General features: G+C 43.6%; 1 protein-coding gene across 1 annotated transcript in view; it reads left to right on the top strand.

The window, feature by feature from the left end:
- Positions 1-10,985, top strand: part of EFHC2 (EF-hand domain containing 2) — a 195,873-nt gene extending 184,888 nt beyond the window's left edge. The window contains exon 15 of the mRNA XM_040632735.1: positions 10,500-10,985. Coding sequence (XP_040488669.1) covers positions 10,500-10,601 — 102 coding nt within the window. The 3' untranslated portion in view covers positions 10,602-10,985. The remainder of the gene's footprint in view (positions 1-10,499) is intronic.
- The last annotated feature ends 4,969 nt before the right edge of the window (positions 10,986-15,954 follow it).

Consider the following 15,954-nt stretch of genomic DNA (forward strand, 5'->3'; position numbering starts at 1 on the left):
TATTTTATTTTATTTTATTTTATTTTATTTTATTTAAAGATTTTTATTTATTTGAGAGAGAGAGCACAAGCAGGGGGAGCGGCAGAGGGAGAGGGAGAAGCAGACTCCCTGCTGAGCAGGGAGCCTGACGTGGGGCTTGATCCCAGGACCCTGGGATCATGACCTGAGCCGAAGGCAGACACTTAACTGACTGAGCCACCCAGGTGCCCCCATATAGTGGCTATTTTATTTTATTTTTATTTTTAAAATATTTATTCATTTGAGAGAGAGACACACACACACAGAGAAACAGAGAGAGCACAGGTTGAGGGAGAAGGAGAAGCAGACTCCCCTCTGAGCTGGGAGCCCAATACGGGGTTTGATCCCAGGACCTGGATCATGACCTGAGCTGAAGGCAGACACTTAACCATCTGAGCCACCCAGGCGCCCCGTGGCTGTTTTAAATAATGCTGCAATGAACACAGGGGTGCATATGTCTTTTTTAATTCATGTTTTTGTTTTCCAGTAAATACCTAGAAGTGGAATTGCTGGATCGTAGGGTAGTTCTATTTTTAATGTTTAGAGGCACCTCCATACTGTGTTCCACAGTGACTGCACCAATTTCCATTCCCACCAACCGTGCATTTTCTCCATGTTCTCGCCAATACCGTTGTTTCTTATCTTCATAAAAGCCGTTCTGACAGGTGACAGCTGATATCTCTTTGTGATTTGGGTTTGCATTTCCCTGATGATTAGTGATGTCGAGCATCTTTCTGTGTACCTGTGGGCCATCTGGATGTCTTCTTTGGAAAAATGTTTATTCCGGGTCCTCCGCCTATTTTTTAAATCAGATTGGTTTTTTGATGTTGAGTTTTATGGGTTCTTTATATATTTAGGATGTTAACCCCTTATCAGGTACATCATTTGCAAATGTCTTCTCCCATTCAGTAGGTTGCCTTTTCGTTGATGGTTTCCTTTGCTGTGGAGAAATGTTTTCATTTGATGTAGTCCCTCTTATTTATGTTTGCTTTTACTGTCCTTGAAGCCTTTGTTGATTGTTCTTGGAATCAGCTGGGGGCCTGGCAGTGTGGCACAGCCCCCTCCCCACCCCTGCTCCCCTGTCACTGCCTGAGCTTCTGCCCATGGCGGGCGTTGACAGGAGAGCAGTTAATGCTGGAAGAGGCCAGGGAAGAGCCAGACCAGATGTGTAGGTCTGTCCGGGCCCAGCTGGGCACAGAAAACCTCTCAGAACTCTGGGGATTACCAACATTTGGAGAAGTCGTCACAGCCAAAAGTCATATGTGGGATTTTAGGATGAGATCCACCAGGTTGTGAATGTGACCTAGCCCTGAGTGTGACGTGACAGATTCAAGTTCTGTTGAGAACGACGAGTGGCAGGCTGAGCTCCGGTGTGGAAGCGTGGCCCGGGTGGAGGCCAGGGGTTGGGCATCTGCACGCTTCCTCCAGTGTAGGACCTGGACAGGCTGGCTCTGGCTGAAGTTCCAGAGATGCCAGACAACAGCTTGGTCCGCTGGATGTCAGGACCGGTCCCCCAGACTCAGGTGGGGCTCCCCTACACGAGATGGCTAGGTGGTCTCAGCTAATAGGGCTGGTGTCCAATAACAAGCCAGCCAAATTTACACAGAGGACTGTGGTCCGTAGCTCATCTAGCTTTGATTAGTCCTTTGGTGGGAGATTTCCCCATGTGGCTGGGCATAAGCCAACCGTCACCCACCATATGACTCTTGACTGTGGCCTGTGGCCTGAATTCTCACGAGCTCCCTTGGCTGGGCCTCTGCCTGGCTCCCGCAGCGGCCCACGGTGAGCCACCGGGGCTGTAACTGACCTCCCACTCCATTCCGTGACTATCTACAGTCCCAGCCTGTGGCCCTGGTGCTGTCAAGGCCTGGAGACCCCATTTCCATTCTATCGTGCTCGCTCACAGATGGTGGCTGTAAAACTGGCAAAATAGGGCCCACTGTTTAGAGCCTGTCTGGTTAATCTCAGAAGCCACGTTTTAAAAAAATAACACTAAATCGGTTCTTGTATAAACTTTATAACTTGCACCGTGTGACTGGCATCTTATCTTTTGACATTTCTGAGAAAAATTGGATGTGGCTTCATTTTATGAGCACTGTAACTGCCGGACCATTAGCAATTGGCTCTACAGCCCTCTCTTGCCACAGCACAATGATACATGGCCTTGGCGGGGTGGGGGGGGCAGAGGGGGCAGGTCGGGTGCACCTTGGGATACGTCTTTGGACGCCCCACTTGCGGAAGATCTTCTTTTGGTATTTAAGAGGATGGACTCTCCTGTGATATTTTATTGTCCCAATCCTGTGAAAATTAAGTATCCTTCCCAATTTATAGATAGGAAGCTGAGACTCAAAGGCATTCCTAAAGGTAAAGATTATATGGTTCGGGGTTAGTGCCAGGTCTAATAAATAAGCAGTTATTTCTAGGATTTGAGGTTGAATTTAACAGTTGAAATAAAAGGCTATTGGTCATTCTCATTAGATTTTAAAAGTAGCTGATAAACACAGACCAATTACCTAACACAAAACAGTGACCTAGCAGGGAACGATTCTGCCAGAATCCGCTTTGATTCAAAGCACTGGATGATGTCTACTTGCATTGTGTGCTGAAGCTGATCACGAAAGCTCAGCAAAAAGTCCTGTCCTCCTGAAAACCTGATTTACCTGGAAGGCAGTTGCAAGGAAAGGTTTCTTGTTTAAAGGCCACACCTGTGTTTTAGCTACGTGCACACAGATGACAACTCCGTTGAAGCTCTGTCTAGGGCAGTGGGAAGCGACTGGGACGTAGCGGCATTAAAGTAAAGACAGAAATGGATAGGAATATAAGCAAATCTCCAGGTTCTTTTTTTTTTTTTAATCGATAAGCTTTTCCTTATGGCATCAGAATGCTCTTGATGATCTCAACAAGTATTTACAAAATTTCTTCCCCGAATTAATTTCCCTTTGATTCATGGAAATTGAATTGCTCTTACAGTTTTGTCAATTAAATTATTTCCGAGGTCACATCAACCTATTAGAAGGCAGTAAATCAGAAGGGGGAATGAAGCATGAGAGACTATGGACTATGAGAAACAAACTGAGGGCCTCAGAGGGGTGGGGGTGGGGGAATGGGATAGGCCGGTGATGGGTAGTAAGGAGGGCACGTATTGCATGGTGCACTGGGTGTTATACACAACTAATGAATCATCGAGCCTTACATCGGAAACCGGGGATGTACTGTATGGTGACTAACATAATATAATAAAAAAACATTAAAATATAAAAAAATAATAAATTTAAATAAATAAATAAATAAAAAGAAGTCAGTAAATCCAAGAAAACCACAGTTTCAGTTCCATATACCCTACTGGACTCGTCTACAAACTCATAGATATTTCTTGTAAAGACGTCTTTTTTTTTTTTTTTTTTTTTTTTTGAGCAAGGGAAGGGGAATAACAGAGTGAAATCACTAACATGACTCCATCAGCCTTACATTTGGGAGGAATAAAAATAACCTTGTTTCAGTGAAGCGTGGAATTTAATTGGCTCCCGATCTTTTCCCCCTCATGCATCTGGTGGCCAGTACTACAGTAGAAAATTTTAAACTAGAAGGAGACATAATCCAATTAAATTTCCTTTTAAAAATGTCAAAGCAAATAAATCCAGAGCCCATGAGCTCACACACAGCTCTGCTAGTCTCACTGGGCAGCTGCTGTTTACTGGGTTCCCAGCCAGTGCCATCTTTGCTTCAAGGGTGTATGATTTTACAGATCAGCAGCTACATTTTTTTTCACCGTTGATGAACAAGTAATTTATTGCCAACGTCTTTGACATCGTCAGTAGCTGTAGTCAAAGCCAGCTTGGAAGATGCCGTGGGGCCCCCTTGCAGACAATGATTCCCAGCCATTTTGGAGTCATGATGGTGCATCATTGTCAAATTTCGCTCTGCATTTCATAGTTCTTCCTCCTTCCAGAAAATAGCGCTTCGGCTCCAGAGGAAATTGAATTTGGTTTTGAGATTTGGGCGCCCTCTCTTGAGTTATCTGGAAGTCACATCAGAGATTCTGGATCCGTCCGCCAGCGTGTGAGGAAGTTGCTTTGTTCCGCACTGTGCTGTGACTTTCATAGACATTTTATTAATTCTGGTAAATACAAAACCATAGCGTGTCTTCGTTGAACTTCCTCGAGAAGCCAATGTGGAGACAAGAATTCGAGTGTATATAGATTGGGGGATGGAAGGAAGACTGTTAAGGGAGTGGGGAATGAAGAGTGGAAGGGAAGGAGCCACCACAGAGTGTTTTCTCAAACCAGTAACATATGTTGGTGACTCGAGTTTAATGCCTCTGGGAAACTCAGGGGGCCGGTGGCCTAGACACACCTTAGCGTGTTCCCACCCAAAGTGCAAGGGGGTTGCACTCTTCCTCCACCAGCTCCTGTCGGTCATGGATGAGGGCTGCTCCTGATGACGGAGGAAAAGAGCGAATTCCCAGGCACTTGCGGCATATCACAGGGGCACCCCAAGTGGGCCTCAGAGGTCAAAGAAAAGCTTTCAGGCAGAGGAACGCAGGTGCTTGGCGCTTGGAAGTCGGGGCCACTGAGCGCCAAAGTGGAAAGGGGGAGGAGATGGGGAGGGGCGCTGGCAGAGCCTGCTGCACACAGATATCTAAGATGCCAAATACGGCTCGTCCTCGTCGTCTGGAATGGCAAGGACCTGCTGCTGCGGGTGCGCTCTCCTGTTGTGCAATTAACGTGCAGTTCTCTGCACGTACAGCGTACGTGCCCTGCTGGGAATACAAGCAAACCTGGACTTTTCTTCTCATTTTGTAGCGTAGCATGAATAAAAGGTCAGTGAACACAAAGAATATTCTTTTTCGCTGCCCAGATTGTCATAAATATTATGTAATGCAGAGCATTTGTGGATTTATCAGAACAACGAGGCAGTGGAAGTGTGGGGTTTCTAACGTCACTAAAGACCTCTTTATTTTGCAGAGACATTGCCCATGTGAGTCCTTTAGATGGACCCAATCACAGGCAAAACTCTGAAGAAGCTACCTTTTTCCCTCTACTTTATCGTCGCCTCCTCTCCCCTGAGTTTCTTAAATCTCATCTCCTGTTTTCCCACCCTCCTTTGGATCTCAATTTCATTTCTGTGCCTCTGTTTAAACTAGTATCTGTGAAAATCTCCCTAAAATTGGGGGTTGGCTACAATTCTGGTAACCAATTCCAATATGTGGGGTTTTTTTTCCCCACATACCAAACAACTCTCAACACCAGCTAAAGGTCCTACAATTCAACTCAGCTCTGACATGACCTGCTCGGAGACAGCATCAGATCCCACAGGGTGTAAGGGCTCAGTCCCACAAGACTGCCCCTTCCCCCCACTTCAGACGCATTGATCACCTGTGCTTGTGGTCCACTGGCTGTAGATGAGGGGTTCCCATGACCCCCTCCTTGGGTACGATGAATTTGCTACAGCAGCTCACAGAACTCAGAGAAACATTTTTGCTTCCTAGATCACTGGTTTATTATAAGAAAATAGAACTCAGAACAGCCCGGGTGGTAGAGATGCAGAGGGTGAGGTAGGGGGGAAAGGGTAGGGCACTTCCTCCCTCTCTGCGCAGGCCACAGTCCTCAAATCTCCACAGGTTCCTTCCAATCCAGGAGCTCTCCAATCCCTGTCCTTTTGAATTTTTATGGAGGCTTATTACAAAGGCACGATTGATTAAATCACTGGCCATTAATGATTGAACTCAACCTCCAGCTCTGTCCCTGGAGGTCAGGGGGATGAGACTGAAAGTTCCAACCCTCTAATTACAAGGTCCGTTACCCTAGAAACCAGCCCCCATCCCTAGGTGCTTTTCAAAAATGTCTCATTAACATAACATAAGACACCTTACCCTTCTCATCACCTTGAAAATTTCAAGGATTTTAGGAGCTCTGCTCCAGAAAGAGTGAGGAAGACCAAATATGCATATCTTATTATGAATCACGATAGCATATTGGCAGTATATGGATCCCGGGTTCCTCAACCACTGCAGATATGCCTGTGGCATTTATCAGGTATTGGGGCAGAAAAAGTCACTCCCACCTGGATCCTAGGGAATAGCAACAAAGGGAAATCAAATCCAGGGAAGTGGTATTGATTCTAGACAGAGAGCATAGCGGGACTGGAGCTTCAAGAAAGCATTGCGTGAGCCCTGGGTTTAAAATGACTAAGATCTAAAGAAATGGACTATTGTCTTCTCATCTCAAATCATCCTTCATCTCAAACCCCAAGGTATTTAGTTGTGTTTCCTTTTGTCCAAGTCCGGCTTATTGCTAATAAATTTAATTCTCATCTCCAAATTCTTGAGTTGCCATTATTCCAACATGAGTCCCTCAGTTTCTTTCTCTTTTATTTTTAGAGGTTAAATCATGATTCCTTGCTCAAAAACAAGAAACTTTTGCTGCCTAATGAAGAAGCTATGAGGGAAGGACCTTCTAGAACTGGCCTGTTTCATAAAAGAATCCATTCCCCAAATAATTTCTTTGCAGTGATATGAGTTGCATATTGCATTTTAGTCTTTTTGTGTTGAAAATTCTTATTTAAAAAAAACAATCAAGGAAGAGTGATTTTGAATGCATATATTTACATTATATTCCTCTGTAACACAAATCCAAAAATACCACTTAAGAGAAAAATTGCATTAAGTTTTGTAATGAAATTTCTGAGGACATGTTGAATAGTTCAATGACTATTGATTAAAATATATAATTTTTTGTGTGTACATATATGTGTGTATGTGTGTACACACACAATGATTTACTGCTTCTTGGTGTAGGAAGGACATTTCACTAAGTTCCACGTGGTATAAATAGGAGTTGATTTAGGCTTCATCTCTCTAAATGGCCATTTCCGTCTTTATGCAGCCAGTTGGTGGTTTGGGCTCAACCTCCAATGTCTGGCAGGAGACATTTTTTTTTTCTTTGAGTGCGTGTACGCGTGCGCACGTGTACGCGTGCGCACGTGTAAGCGAGCAGGCTGAGGGTGGGGGGAGAGGGAGAGAGCATCCTAAGCAGGCTCCACACCCAGCGCAGAGCGTCACTCCAGTCTCCATCTGACAACCTTGCGATCATGACCTGAGCGGAAACCAAGAGTCGGACGCTTACCCGACTGAGCCACCCAGGCGCCCCAGGAGGCACTCTTGAGAAAGAAAAGGTGTGTCACTTCAAGAACTACATTGTTTTCTACTCAACTTTTCTTGTAGAGAGTGATACGATCAGGCGTAGCCATGTAGGATGAGAGCCGGCTATTTCCAGATTGGCCCACTCTGCTGGGCTTTGGACGGTAGCTCGGCAGATAAGCAGAGCTCTGGAGCCTCACTGGTGGGGTTCCAGTCCAGGCTCCTCCACTTACTGGCAGTTTTCTGGACAAGCAGCTTAACCCTTCTATGCCTCAGTTTCCTTTTCTGTAAATAGGTATCATAATAATACCTACCTCTTAGGGTTTTCTGTGATAAAAACTTAAAAAGAGTACCTGTTACATAGTGAACATCTAATAAATGTATTCGTAATAGTAGGATTGCCATCACTACTAAGCAGTATAAATCCCGCGAAAGTCGACAGCCAGTTCATCGTCTTCATCAGTCATCTCTTTAATGCCTTAGCTAGAGATGCCAGTACTCGGTGTTCTGATGATGATGATTCTGCCTCAACATTATTAATTACCATAGTTTTACATAGCACCCATATTCCAGTGACTTCCACATCTTTGCATGGTTCTGGCCTCTAGCTCTGTGCTACACAGAGCCCTATTCCCAGGTGATTACCAGAATCTTCACCTGGATTGTCCTATGGGTGCCTCAAATTTAAAAATGTCCCAAATTGAACTTAGTTTTCCTCCTCTGATCCTTACCGCCACACTAAAATAAAAAAAAAAAAAAAAAAAAAGTTTAAAACTCTTCTTTCTGCTCCTTATTTTGCTTATAACCTTGCCCTGGGCTGAGTATTGCACGCCCACCCCCCTTCGTGTCTACCCAGAATCTCAGAATGTGAATTTATTTGGAAATGGGTCTTTGCCATGTGATTAAAAGCTAAAATGCGAAATGAGGTCATACTGGATTCGGCTGGGCTCTAAAGCCAGTAATTGGTGTCCTTATGAGAAGCCATGTGAAGACAGAGGGCCACATGCAGAGCACAAGAGGCAACCAGCGGAAGCTAGGAGAGGGGGCACGGACCAGAGTCTCCCTTAGAGCCTCCGGAAAGAACCACCCCTGCCAGTATCTGGCCTTCTGGCCCCCCCGTAGAGTGACAGAATAAAGTTCTGTTGGTTTAAGCCTCTCAGTTTGTGATAATTTGTCATGGCGGTCCTCGGAAATGACTATAGATATCGTCAATATTACTATACTAAGAAGTCTTAGCACTCTCCTCACCTGTATTCATTTACCTGTATTAGCTTATAAGGACACCAGTCATATTGGAGTAGGGACCCCCCCCCCCGACTCCAGCATGACCTCATCTTAACTCATTACATCTGCAGCGACCCAATTTCCAGATAAGCCACATGCTGAAATATCGGGGCTTAGGATTTCAACATCTCTTTTTGGAGAGGACACAGTTCAACCCATACACTACCCCTTTCTTTTATCACCACTCCAAATCGATCACCTTCTGGGCATTCTGTGTTCCTACTGCAGCAACGTCTTTCAGATGTAGCTCGTCCTTACCCCAGCTTCACCTCCCCTGGCTATGGCGCAATCCTCTCCCTCTGGCTCTCCAGAATTATTGCAGTAACCTCCAAAGTGATTTTCCTCCTTCATTTCATTCCTCATACATCCAGTGAGTGAATCTAATTAATTTTTAATCAGATTTCTCTGGCAGAGACCCACCGGTGTCTTTCCCCAGCCACAGCCTAAAGTCTAAACTAGCACAGAGAGCCCCAAGTTTGGCCCCATCTTTTCCTTCCAACCCCCTCTCTTCCCACTTCGTCCTCTGTGTTCCAAATCACAACTGGGCTAGCTGTTCACTCTTTCTGGAAAATAGATTCTTTTGTCTGTGGGCTTTTGTTTATGCCGTTCCCTATGCCCGGGGCACCCTTCATCACTTCAGGCCCCTGCCAAACTGCCGCTCATCCCATAAGACCCAGCTGAAGCAGTACTTACACAGGGTGCTTCCGCCATTCCGTCACAGAATTATTGAGGCCTTCCCTGTGTTTCTGACACCCTATGACTCTGGGTACTAATATAACACCAGGAAAGATACAGCACCTCTTACGTGAAACAACCTTGACAATAGAAATATAAATAGCCCACAGTGTATGGACTTGTCGGCAACCCCCCCGTTGATATTAATATTGAGCATTGCAACATAAATAAAAAGTGTGTGGGGGCATATCTGTGTGTGTCTTGACATATATATATGTCAAGATTTTTTGAAATCTGATATGTGTTGACTACTTCTATAATTAAGCGTTGTTGCAACCCACTTCATCAAAATATTCTTTTTAAAAAAGATGTATTTATTTTAGAGGGGGCGGGAGGGACAGAGGGAGATGGAGAGAGAAGATCTCAGGTAGACTCCCTGCTGAGTGTGGAGCCTGATGCGGGGCTGAGATCATGATCTGAGCTGAAATCAAAAGTCAGACACTTAACTGACTGAGCCACCCAGGCGCCCCCAAATATTCTTAAACCTCTCTAGAAGAGTAAAGGTATTTATTTTCTGAAATTAGAAAATATAGATACACAAATATACATACCATATATGTTATATATGAAGTATATGTGTGCATATATTTATACATACATATATATAAAGTATATGTATATTTTCTCCACAGGAACATACTGTGAATGAATCATTGCTCTTTTCATTATTAGGTTAAAGAAACAGTAACCAAGCGATTCAGTGTAGCTAGCAGATCCTATTTTAATAATTGAGGTCTTAAAGCATAGGGGGAGTTATCACTGTAATAATGCTGCATAACAAACAACCCCCCACCCCGTCCCAAATTTCAGTGGTTCTCAACAGCAGACATTTGTTTTTCTCACCCATGGGCCTTTAGGTCAGCTGGGCTTGATCCACCCATGTCATTTTGGGACCAGCAGTATCTTGGGCCATGTTCTTCTCATGGCAGTGATGGAGGCACAGCAGGCTCGGCCAAACCACGCCAGCATATTGGAGCCTCTGTTCGCGGTACATCGCTAACGTTACATAGGCCAAAGCCAGTCCTGTGGTCAAGGCCATATTAAAGAGACAGGAAAACAGACTCCACAGGAGGGTCTGCAGAGTCGCATGGCAAAAAGCATAGGTGTATAATTCCACCACAGAGAGGGTTGAAGATGAGAGCGTAAGATTTCAGTCTACCGCAAAGTCCTTACGATTCAAAGGTGGACGGCAGAAACGTCTGCCTTGAGAATAAGCTATGTATTAAGAGCTTATATAACAATAAGAAACCATTTGATGTTGCATTTACAAAACTGCACTTTGACATGTGGTTATAATTATATCCATCTTTGGTTCTTTTCCTAGAGATGTGAAGATGAGTGGCTTGGGATGCCATCACCTATTCCCGTGAAATATGTTAACTACGTACGCATTTTAAAGGATGTGTTCGGCTTTGAGGAGGAGTAACCATATGCCAATTTTGGTCACCTCCCTTTGATTTCCTGCTCTCATTTTACTAAGTTTATTTCAGTAGATATAATTTCATTAAAAAAAAAAAAAGAAGGTTCATATTGAATTGAAATCCATAGGCCACAATTAATTCCCTTTTGTCATTTTAGTTTTTCAGAACATCGTATTACATTGCTGATGTACCAGCATTATTAAAAATGCCATTTAAAGAAACGTCAAACATTTTTATTACATGTATGATTTATTAATACCAAAGAATCTTATGGTAATTTTCTATCCAACATAATTTGATTCATTGCAACACAAAAAGAAAATTACTTTTGACAGCTATACATGACAATATAAAATCAAATTATATCTGAGCAATAAGTTGTGATTCTATTAAACATTTCTTGAAATCTTTTTGACACATGTTTATTACTTATATAATTAAATTTTGTAGCAACCCACCTTATCAAAATAATCCTTAAACCTCTCTAGAGTGAATGTATTTATTTTCTGAAATTAGCAAAGCTATGAGAAGGACTCCTGCCCTTGTCCTACAACACACACACACACGCTCACACACACACACTCTTGCACGCTTAAAAATTTGAGAGAGAAATTGAAACATTTGCAGTGTTTATATATTTTTTTTAAGATTTTATCCATTCATTTGACAGAGATAGAGACAGCCAGCGAGAGAGGGAACACAAGCAGGGGGAGTGGGAGAGGAAGAAGCAGGCTCCCAGTGGAGGAGCCTGATGTGGGGCTCGATCCCAGAACGCCAGGATCACGCCCTGAGCTGAAAGCAGACGCTTAACGACTGAGCCACCCAGGCGCCCCTGCAGTGTTTATATTTTTAATGCCCTTTTTATATCTAAAGTTAGCTGTTAACTTAGGAGTATATGCATGTATATATAATTATAGTATGACCAAAAATGTTTTATGTCTAAATTATTTAGGGATGTGAATGCTGAAGATTTTAAGAGATCCTTTTCGGTTCGTTCTCCGCACACACGTACCACCCACCCCAGGGGTTTAAATATTCTAGGACTATAGCATGCTTCCCTCCTGCTTTTTCTCTAGTTGTATTTTGATTTTTCCTCTAGGCCTCTGCGTTCTGAGTCTCAGCAGAACTTTTGTCGTGTAGTGTATGTTTGGTTAAAACTCATCACCACGGACCTCTGGGGATTCGTTGTGAGAAGTTTGTCCCAATCTACCCCAGTCTTTAGTGTTGGATGCCGTGTATCCTAAATCCAGGCGCCTGATGTTCTCAGACACAGTAGAAGCCTATGGAAAAGGGGGACTTCCACGTGTGCCTTTTGGGGACTGCTTTGAGGGGGGGAAAAGGAACTGATGACCTGTCAAGGGCCCCGGCCACCTCATTATTCCTTCACTCCACATTCGCGGCATCTTGCCTAGAAATGAGCCAGCTTCTTTGGCACTCAGAGGTACTGATTTGGTTGACAACAATGGCTCTTTCTTTCTTTTTTTTTTTTAATTGAATCTAATCAATAAACTATTTCTATATATAAACCTAGGGTCATTCTCCATGTGCCTCTGTTAGAATAGACCCCATAGGACTTTCCAATAAACTAGAATACTCAACTTATATACTAGGACCATTTACCCATAAAAATCTAATTGGCTACTTGATTTTTATTCCATTTTTTTTTTTTTTAGACAACTGACAGTGCCAAGCCATTTTGTCACTTTAAGATTTTTCATTCCCCAGAGAGCAAGCTTTCAGAAGGATGACACTTTCTGGAACTTTTCAGGCTGACACGTTTGTCACTTACCTATTCAGCTCTTCAGTCAGTTGTCTTTCCCTCAAGATTCTAAAGACATCGATAATTTAGCCCTTGTACAGGCTTGTGATACAGTTCCTTTGAGAAGTGGGAAGAGAAGAGGAGAAGCAGCAAACCAATGGTATGTTCTTGAGTTTGTGGGTTGACAACGGCTTGTCCTATTACATAGATGTGCGTTTCTGCCCTGGTTGTTTGCAGTTCAAGCCCACAATTAGCAATTAAAGGGCCATTATAGGAATCATGCCGATAAACATGATACATTGCAGCCATACAGACACTTTAAATAATTATTCTTTTTATAACTAAAGCATATGCTGAAGGAGATTTATAATTTAGAGATAATATCCCCATTAGTAAAGTTTATGACCCAATAAACAGCTCCCACTAGTTAATAAATGCCAAAGCCGTAAAAACAAAGACTATTAATGTAATAGAATTTCTGTACCTCCCTCTTTTGCTGGTGGTCTCAAGGCACTGAAGGGAAATGCTGTCTTAGGGAAAACATTTATTCTCGTTATATAAATATCAATGAATTGTCTTACAGTCCATCTGGAAATCTCCCAGCCCCGCCTGGGTCCTAGGTGGTCCCCAAATGCTGATGTGTTCCGCTTAGGTTTCGAGCCTTAGATAACTCTGGTTTTCAGCACCAGTGAACCTTGTGACTCAAATCTTTGTGGGAGGTGGCGAAGACCGGCTGGAATTTTTGCCTCTTCGTTTCCCTCTGAAAAAGAGAAATCCCAACTATTACCATTATTTCAGAGGAAGAACTTTGTAAAGTTGCCTGGTTTTGGCATACACTTAAATTTTTAGCTGCCTCTTCTCTTTCCTCTGAAAAAGAGAAATCCCAACTATTGTCATTGTTCCTGGGTAATCATTTGAAAAGAAGTTTCACAACCTTTGCATCTACTTATATTTTTAGCTGCTCACATTTTCTCACTTTGATGGAAAAGCAAGTGCTGCCTGTGGATGTCTGGGTGAGTTGAAGGTTAATATAGGCAAACCTTTTGTACTAAGAACGAACAGTATTTTCGTATTCCTGCAGCCGTGGGAATGATTGATGAAGTCATTTGAAAGCCCAGATCACATCATGTCTTTTCAGAAGAAACTGACTGAAAGCTCTCGTTGAGGTTGACATGAAATGGTTTGCTGAGTCATTGTTGTAAAGTGTCGATGTTGTCAGCAGATGACTACTGCATTGCAGTGTTTGTCTCTTTCTCCCTTTTAAAAAGATTTTATTTATTTGAGAGAGAGAGCGCAAGTGAGCGTGAGCATGAGCGGTGGGGAGGGGGAGAAGGAGAGGGAGAAGCAGACTCCCGCTGAGCAGGGAGCCCAAAGTGGTGGGACTCGATCCCAAGATCCTGAGATCATGACCTGAGCAGAAGGCAGCCGCTTCACCAACTGAGCCACCCAGGCACCCCGCTTTCTCCCTTTTTAACCTAACTGTGCCATTTGGACCCAACCCCTGGAAAAGTAATGTGGGGACATCTATTGGTTGACTTCAGTGCTCACTAAAATTGTAGACAGTAGAGAGGAGATGAAGAACACTGTAACTTCTTTTTTTTTATTTAAAGATTTTATTTATTTATTTGAGAGAGAGCATGAGGGTGGGGGGGGGGAGCAGAGGGAGCAGACTCCCCGATGAGCAGGGAGCCTGATGCAAGTCTCGATCCCAGGACCCTGGGGGCATGACCTGAGCTGAAGGCAAACGCCCAACCGACTGAGCCACCCTGGCGCCCCAAGAGCACTGGAACTTTCAAGCATGAGGATAGTTTTAACATTTTGCCTGCTTTATGTATTGCCTCTGCTTCAATGAATGATTCTTGGTCTTTTTTTTTTTTTAATAATTTTTTATTATGTTAGTCACCATACAGTATATCCTTAGTTTCTGATGCACTGTTCCATGATTCATTATTTGCATATAACACCCAGTGCTCCGTGCAATATGTGCCCTCCTTAATATGCTATGCTANNNGTTTGTTTTCCGGGGGGGGGGGGTTGTGGTGTGGAGCCTCCAGGCTTTGTGGACCCCTCAGCGGTGAGTTTGGGATATTTAAATGGTCTTTCCTTTCAAAGAGGAGGACATTATTGATGAACAAAATGAAATTTCTCAAAAAATAAAAAAACAACCTCTTGCCTTTCCAACTTGGATTTATCTACCTTAACTTGAGTGAGGACCGTTTTAGTCTTCGCCACTCATTCCTCATTTCCCTGTCCCCTTCTTCCAGATGTTAGGATTTTGCTCTGAGCACAGCAGTGGGAGTCTTCAGAAGTAGCTCGATGAAATGGTCGGGTTTTCCACAAAATATTTATGATGCTTAATAATGCAGAATCCATTGAATAATGAATTCTCACGTTCCCCATCGTACGTATATTCTTTTCATTCAGAATATAGTGTCCTGAATTTTGAACATCCCTCAGAATCGGTCTGCAAATGACCTTCCAGACAAAAAGCTTCCAAATGATATTAAACATCATTCCAGTGCTGAGTCTCTGTCCTAATACATGTTTGGGCCAAGTCTGAATTGCCTCAAGTTGAAGGCGGGTTAGGACCCTTTCCAAAATGAGGCTTTTCAAGTTGACTGAGCATCTGCAAAGACACAGTGCTGCTCAGTTCCCAAGAGAACGTCACGTGTGAAAATGGAAAACCCACCGAGGCAAGATCAGCGAAGCTATTTCCCAAAACAAACCTGCAGTGATAATGAAGCAAACATCATGATTGCAGAGGTAGGGCCGACTGGGTAATTAGCTGCAGAGAAATCGGAAGTCGCCCCCACTCACCTTCTCCTACCAGGTTACGTAAAATAAATGTGTGCGTTCCAGGTCAATTACGTTCCTCACAACCGCGAGTTCTGAGACTAGAATGTGCATCATCTTTGCGTTTGTTCCCGGTGCCCAGTAAGATTCCTTCCAAGGGGACTTCCGAGCCCATTATGTGGCTGGTGCGGGGGCACCGGAACTCAAGGGTCAGTGCTACTGCTCAGAAAAATGTGGCCAATGAAAAACTCCACGGTGGCGCGGCTAGTGGAGAATTAATGACTGGCTGGAATCAGTAGGAGCCTTTACTTCTCAATACTCATTAGTTTAAGCAGTGAGGCCTGATGTTATGCAAGTTAGACAGGAAAGAGAGGCCCGCCCCTCCCCATTGTCTATTCTGAACAGAATATGCACATTTAACTCAAAGTGGTGAATGGTTCAAATACATCAAACCAACTATTCATCAATCCGCCGGCTTCCTGAGCACCGCTTTGCATCTGGGTAAAGCCCACAATAGAGGAAATGCTTGTTACCACCCCTCTGTAATGTAAAAACCCAGAGGGGTGGGGGAAGCTTGGTGCAAAACACAAAATGCAGTCTCCTTTACAAGAGTTCCACCAGAATCATCTTTGTTTTCTTTTCGTACGCACTGTCTCTACAAGAACATCTGACTGCACTAGGAACTTGATAAAATTACTTTTGCCTGCTTTTTTTTCCCCCCCTCACTTGCTACCACTGCTCTTCGTCACTGCTGTGAGGCCTGTGTTCTGTTGAATACAGAACAGGAGCTGAAAAGCCATTTCAGA

Source organism: Ursus maritimus (assembly GCF_017311325.1).
Source record: "Ursus maritimus isolate PB19 chromosome X unlocalized genomic scaffold, ASM1731132v1 scaffold_X1, whole genome shotgun sequence".
Classification (NCBI taxonomy): Eukaryota; Metazoa; Chordata; class Mammalia; order Carnivora; family Ursidae; genus Ursus; species Ursus maritimus.